The sequence below is a fragment of the Chenopodium album genome, chromosome 16, assembly GCF_948465745.1.
Source record: "Chenopodium album chromosome 16, dcCheAlbu1.1, whole genome shotgun sequence".
Taxonomy (NCBI): domain Eukaryota; kingdom Viridiplantae; phylum Streptophyta; class Magnoliopsida; order Caryophyllales; family Amaranthaceae; genus Chenopodium; species Chenopodium album.
The window spans coordinates 36,585,597-36,592,202 of NC_137849.1; the positions used below are offsets into that span (position 1 = coordinate 36,585,597).

Consider the following 6,606-nt stretch of genomic DNA (forward strand, 5'->3'; position numbering starts at 1 on the left):
TTTTGGATAGAGTTTCGTATTTCTTTTATATCTTTTTCGTTATAGCTCGGAATTAATATTATAATATATCATTAAAAAGATAATTTCAAGGGATATCCAACCATCTAATATTTGGATAAAAACTATGAGGCACGAAAATCATATCTGACTATCTTTGAACGTCTTTCAATTCGAGTAGAATTAGGACTTTCAAAAAGAGGAGTTTTATTCAATTTCAAACTCTTTAATCTTATCTTTTCATAAAGGATAATCAAGATCTTTTAAAAACTTATAGAAGCTTCCAATTAATCCTAATTGTTTAGGAATAGGATTAAATCCTGTGGACCCTCCACATGAACAAATTCTTACTTAGACCCTGGTCCGCCTATTCTATATGGACCCAGGCATTAAACGCACTCTTCTCTTAATTAAACACAACTTCACCTTGTTCTTCAAATCCTGCCATCTTAGCTTCTTCTTTTTTTCTTTTTTTTTGTTTCCTTCTTTATAAGATCCCTCTTTCCCTTTTTAACAAATTCTTTTATTTCTTTTTCAATCATAATTCTTTTTCCCTATTCTTCTCTCTCCTCTGTTCTTTGATTTTTTTTCCTTAATTTTTCCATTGATTTGCTGCATTTAACGTCATGGAAATCATCGAAATTCTCGAAGAAATCAATCAAGGTTAGTTATTCTAAATTCATTGTGATCAATATTGATTTTGCTTTTGTTTTTGAGATTAATTTTTGGATTTAATCCTTGTTTTAATTTGTATGAATTTCTACAAATTGATCGATTAATTTGTTTGCTGAATAATTTGTTGAATTTGATTATTTGTATCAATTCATAATTAATTCTGAATTTTATGCTCATTATTTCATTGATGAATATGTAATTTGGTAATTTGTAATGTGAACTCGATATTATGCGTAATTATGTGAACGATTTATGCTGCTGAAGAGATCAATCAAGGTTTGTTATTCTGAATTCATTGTGATCAATATTGATTTTGTTTTTGTTTTTGAGATTAATTTTTGGATTTAATCCTTGTTTTAATTTGTATGCATTTCTATAAATTGATCGATTAATTTGTTTGCTGAATACTTTGCTGAATTTGATTATTTGTATCAATTCATAATTAATTCTGAATTTTATGCTCATTATTTCATTAATGAATGTGTAATTTGGTAATTTGTAATGTGAACTCGATATTATGTGTAATTATGTGAACGATTTATGCTGCATATTTGAACACTTTGTATATTATGAACGTTCATCATGTTTATTATGAACATTATTGTTATAATAATGAGTATTTTTATATTTCAGTTAGTAAATATGCAGTTTATTATGTAATATGAACATTATGACATTTAATCTTTACATATTGTTTATAATTATGAACATAGTTAACATTTGTCAATTTTTTTTATATTCAGTCAGTACAGATTCAATTGTTTTTGTTGAAGCCAAATAGTCTGAGTTATACTTGAAGCAAGTTACATGTGATGCTGAAGCGTATGATTTGTACTATGATTATGCTTTTAAGTTTGGCTTTAGTATAAGGAGGGCGAAAGTAAGAAAAGTTGGTCAAACTTCTGTTTGCGGAGTAGGAAATATTTCTGTTCCAATGCTGGTTTGAATGACCATTCTAAGAGTGATGTTAGGAGATTTGAGAAATTAAATGTTCGTACAGATTGTAAAGCTTATGTTGAGTTTATTATTGATGATAAGGGGATTTGGACTGTTACAAAACATTTTATGGAGCATAATCATGCCATGATTCCATTAGATAAGCGACATCTTCTGAGGTCTCAAAGGAAAGTTAACCAACAGCAGTTGAAGTTCATTAGTAATATGAAGGCAAGTGGTGTTCGTGTCACAGACTCTATTCGTGCCATATCAAAAGAAGTTAGGGGTTCGCCAAATCTTGGATGCGCTAAGAAAGATGTGTATAATGCTTTAGGTTCTGAAAAGTTTAACAGACTTGAAGGTTTGGATTGCAATCAATTCATTAAATACCTTGCTCAAAGGCAAGCTAAAGAAAGTGATTTCTTTTATGAGTTTGAAGTAGATGAACATAATGCTCTTTGTTCAGTTTTTTGGAGGGATGGGAGGATGAAAAGAGATTATGAGTTTTTTGGTGATTTGATGGTATTTGATACCACCTATAGGACCAACAAGTATGGGATGATTTGTGCCCCATTTGTTGGTATGAATCACCATTGTAACAATGTCATGTTTGGCATGGGCTTTGTTCTAGATGAGAAAACGGGAAGTTTTATATGGTTATTTGAGTCATTCATGCGATCAGTGGAAGATGGTCGTTGTAGACACCCAAATGTGTCTCCCCAAAACCAAACCCAGTGATCAATACATTTCATGTCATTTGATTATCGAACAAAGCGATAGTGTGAAAAGTCTAGTGATGAGGATGTTTTTATTAAAATATCTCTTCTTTCTGTTTTTGAAAATATTTCTTTTCTCACCCTGTTTTATGAAAACGTGCATTCCAGCTAGTTTGGTCCATGATAAGGGTCTAATAATGGTGTAGTTAGATTGGGCATGAAAAGACCTTTCCAACGATATATTATAAGCCCAATTTCGATGAATAATGAGGAAGTTATGGCCAAAATACTAAAACTGGGCCCAAACCGGATTTTACCTACGACCCAATGATCATGTAGAGGGTCCAAAGGTTTAATCCTATTCCTAAACTAATTAGGATTTAATTAGAAACTTCTATAAGTTTCTAAAAGATCTTAATTATCCTTTTTGAAAAGATAAAATCAAAGAATTTGAAATTGAATAAAACTTTCCTTTTTAAAAAAAAACTTTCCTTTTTTAAGTCCTAATTCTATTCGAATTTAAAGATGTTCAAAGACAGTCAGATATTATTTTCGTGCCTCATAATTTTTACCCAAATCTTATATGGTTGGATAGATCTTGAAATTACCTTTCCAATGATATATTATAATATTAATTCCGAGCTATAACGAAAAAGATATGAATGGAATACGAAACTCTATCCAAAACTGACACCCTTCCACTATTTCGGCCATATCTTTTTATCTACAAAATATTTTACTCTATTTCCAATTGGGTTGGAAAGTAGATTTCAAGAGCTTTCCAACGACATATTATATGACTTCCCTTTCTTGCTTTAGTAGTATTATATTTTGATTATGCTAGTGGTGATACTTAATTCTAGATGTTTTTTATTATTTGATTTTCTTGCTTTAGTAGTATTATATTTTCAACCCTATTTTGTTTAACCTTCTAGATCAAAATTTATGATAAAAACAAAATTCGCAAAAACTGCTGACCGACGAGTTTTATTTCGATTCGAATTCAGATTCTTTTCTTATTCTTCGACTCTCTTTTTTCCTTATAAATAGAGGTCATATCTCCCCTTTTTTCAATCAACTCTCATCTACAATCTACTCTCAACAATCATCATCTAATTCTTTCTCTCTCTAAAAGCTAGAAGCTTTCCTTGTCTCTCTATTCTTTTTCTAAACCTTCCCACAAACAAAATTCCTCATACATTAGCACTAGACACACCTAGCCAAGTTCGAAGTTTTCTTCGCCCTAAACGTGAAAGGTTATAATTTCTGAGGGTTTGGTCCCAAATCTCTATTTCAATTATTTAATTTGATTGTTTGATTTTATATTTTCCTTAAAGTTGCTAACACGTGTATTTTGTTATTAAAAAGGGATACGAGGCATTAAAGTATGTAGTCTTATTGCTCTATTCTTGTAGAAAGCATGTCTATTATTTATTAATTCCTAGCATCATGCTTAGGATGTTATTATTGCTTTCTAGTATCATGTTTAGGGTGCTTCCTATGCTTTCTAATATCATATCAATATCATCTTAGTACCATGTTAGGGCTAAAGCTTTGATTTTTATTGCTTAGTGACATGCTAGGGTTTGTTATTAATCTTGTTAGTATCATGCCTAGGATCTTGCTAATAATATTATGCTTTAACATGATTATGATAATTATGATTATTATGATTGTTATAATGATTATTATTATGATGATTATTATTTTTATTAATATTACGTTGCTTGATATATTTTATTATTGTTATTGCTTGATCATGCCCTCTCTTGCAGGTTTAAAGGGAATTTATACTTGTAATCACGCTTAATAGGATAATTAATAATCTTGTTTAGGGTTAATATGATTTTAATTCAAGTGATCGCCAATAATAGTTTTCTTGTGCATTAAATTCAACCAACATAGATAAACAGGTTTAGGGTTAACTTAATGATTGTATGTTAGTCAAAAAGCGCACATGAATACGAGTAGAATAAAGTAGAGGCCTATTTTATAGGGCGAGTTCTTTATTTTGTAGATTGGATTCGTACCCTCATCCCCGAACCCTATTTGGTTCAAGACCTTTTGGAGTTGACGATCTCATGGATCGTTAAGGGGTGTAACCTTCACCCTGTGAACGGTTTACAAGTTCCTAAAACTTGTTGGTGACTCTTTTGCTCTAGCTTCCTTCCCTTTGGATGCCACCATGCTTAAGCGTATGATCACAATGGGGCTCAAGTGTAGGATGCTTGAAATATTCCCTACAGTCGTCATCCAATAACAATAATGATTGACCAAGCTCCATCAATTGCAGCAGCTATACGAGCTATTTTCCCTAATTCTCGTCACCGTCTATGTACGTGGCATCTTGGGGAAAAATCCAAAACAAATATTGGAACATTCAGAGCTTTGAAGGGATTCACTGAGATATTTGATTATCTTCTGAAGTATTGTGAAACTGCTGCAGAATTCAAAAATTACTGGCCAAGGTAAACTATGAACTTTATTTATTTATTATTTGAACATGTTTATTTATAATTTTGAACTATTGTTATTAATTTAAGAAATAGTTCCTGAAAGGATTTTTAAAATATATTCATATATTTTTACTATATATTCATATTAGTTATGGATATGTTCAAATATGTTTGTTATAGTTCTTATTATATATGTATATATGAACATGCTAACTTGACCTTTAATTAGTTTTTACATATATATGAACAAATTGTTTAATGATTTGAATTTCTGTTATATATTTATGAACATTTTTTAGATTGAATTTTTTTGAACCTTTTTTTTAATAGAATGATGACCAAGTACAAGTGTGCTGATAATGATTGGTTGAACCACTTATATTCAATTAAAGAGAAATGGTGTCCAACATATTCAAAGGAGTACTTTTCAGGAGGAATATTGTCTTCACAAAGGAGTGAAACTACTAATAACTCAGTTTCTCATAGGCTGAAAAAGACAGATGGGTTATGTGATTTTTATTTGAATTTTTTGGATGTTGTGAAGGAGTGGAGGAGTCGGGAAAGCAAGAAAGATTTTTTATTTCTAAGAGGGAATCGTCATTTAGCTGTTGCAAATGTAAGTCTTCTAACACATGCTAGGGAGGTTTATACTATTTCTGCTTATGTGGTCTTTGAAGATCAATTTGCTAAGGGTGTTTCTTGTTCTCAAGAGCGTAAGTTTGAAGATGATGATACAATTTCTTATTTGGTTTGGAGACCTAATAAAGATATTATTAAGCATGAAGGTTTACTAGAGAAATAGAGTGATTAAGTGTACTTGCAAGTTTTGGAGTGAAATGGGAATGCTTTGTTCACATGCTCTTCGTATTTACAATATACATTGTGTGCAAAAGATTCCAGAGAATTACATTATGAAGAGATGGACCAAATCAGTTATGTGTAGTCATGTTGTTGATGAAGAATGTAATCATGAGAATTTGGTTTCATCTTCAGTTTGGAGAGCTGAAATGTTAAGAAAATTTGTTCAATTGGTTATATCTTGTCAAGATTCTGTTGAAGCTAGAGCTGAAATTGAGTTCACTTTTAATACGTTAAGGGAAAAGGTAGAGAGTGTTAGAGGGCCAATAGATATTGATGATGGAGAAGAGGTTCAAGAGGTTAAATGAGATGGTCCTATTCAAAATCCCAAAGTAAATAGGAAAAAGGGTGAGAGAAATGATAGGCCTAAAAGTACTGTTGAAAAAGCATGTAATAAAGCGAAGGGTTGGAAGAAAAAAGTAGACAAATATAAGGATCAAGTCAAAGCTACTGTTGAAATTTTTTTTCAGGTACTTATCTTTTTTATTTATATGAACATATGTGAGTGTTAAATGAATTTTACTAAACTCTTGTTTCTAATTACAGGTTTTAGATGAAGATGGTGATCCCTTGACTTATTCACATCCAACAACTAAATACTCAAGTCTTAATGTTCTTTCAAAAGAAAAAAATGTTGCTCAACCTCCTCCTCCTCCTCCTTCAAATGTAATTATATATTTATGAATTTTAGATATATTATTATAAATATAATACAATACAATCTGAACTAACTTTTTTTTGTTGTGGACTTGCTTTTGCTATATATTATTTATTTGTTTTGTAGGTTTTTGGCGGTCAACCTGTAGATGGAATGAATAATAATTCAAGACATGCTGCTATGAGACCTCCTCCTCCTTCTACAAATGTATATATACTATTTGAACTTTAAATAAATATTTATGAACATAGAACAATACAATCTGATTAATACTGTTTCTGTTATGGATTTGTTGATGTTATACGATATT

General features: G+C 30.7%; 1 protein-coding gene across 1 annotated transcript; it reads left to right on the forward strand.

The window, feature by feature from the left end:
• The first annotated feature begins 623 nt into the window (after positions 1-623).
• On the forward strand, positions 624-5,582 carry LOC145584176 (protein FAR1-RELATED SEQUENCE 5-like). Its single transcript, XM_081641084.1, has 5 exons — positions 624-660; positions 1,416-1,432; positions 1,537-2,188; positions 4,618-4,792; positions 5,111-5,582. The coding sequence occupies exons 1-5, from the start codon at positions 624-626 to the stop codon at positions 5,580-5,582; spliced, it is 1,353 nt and encodes a 450-aa protein (XP_081497210.1).
• The last annotated feature ends 1,024 nt before the right edge of the window (positions 5,583-6,606 follow it).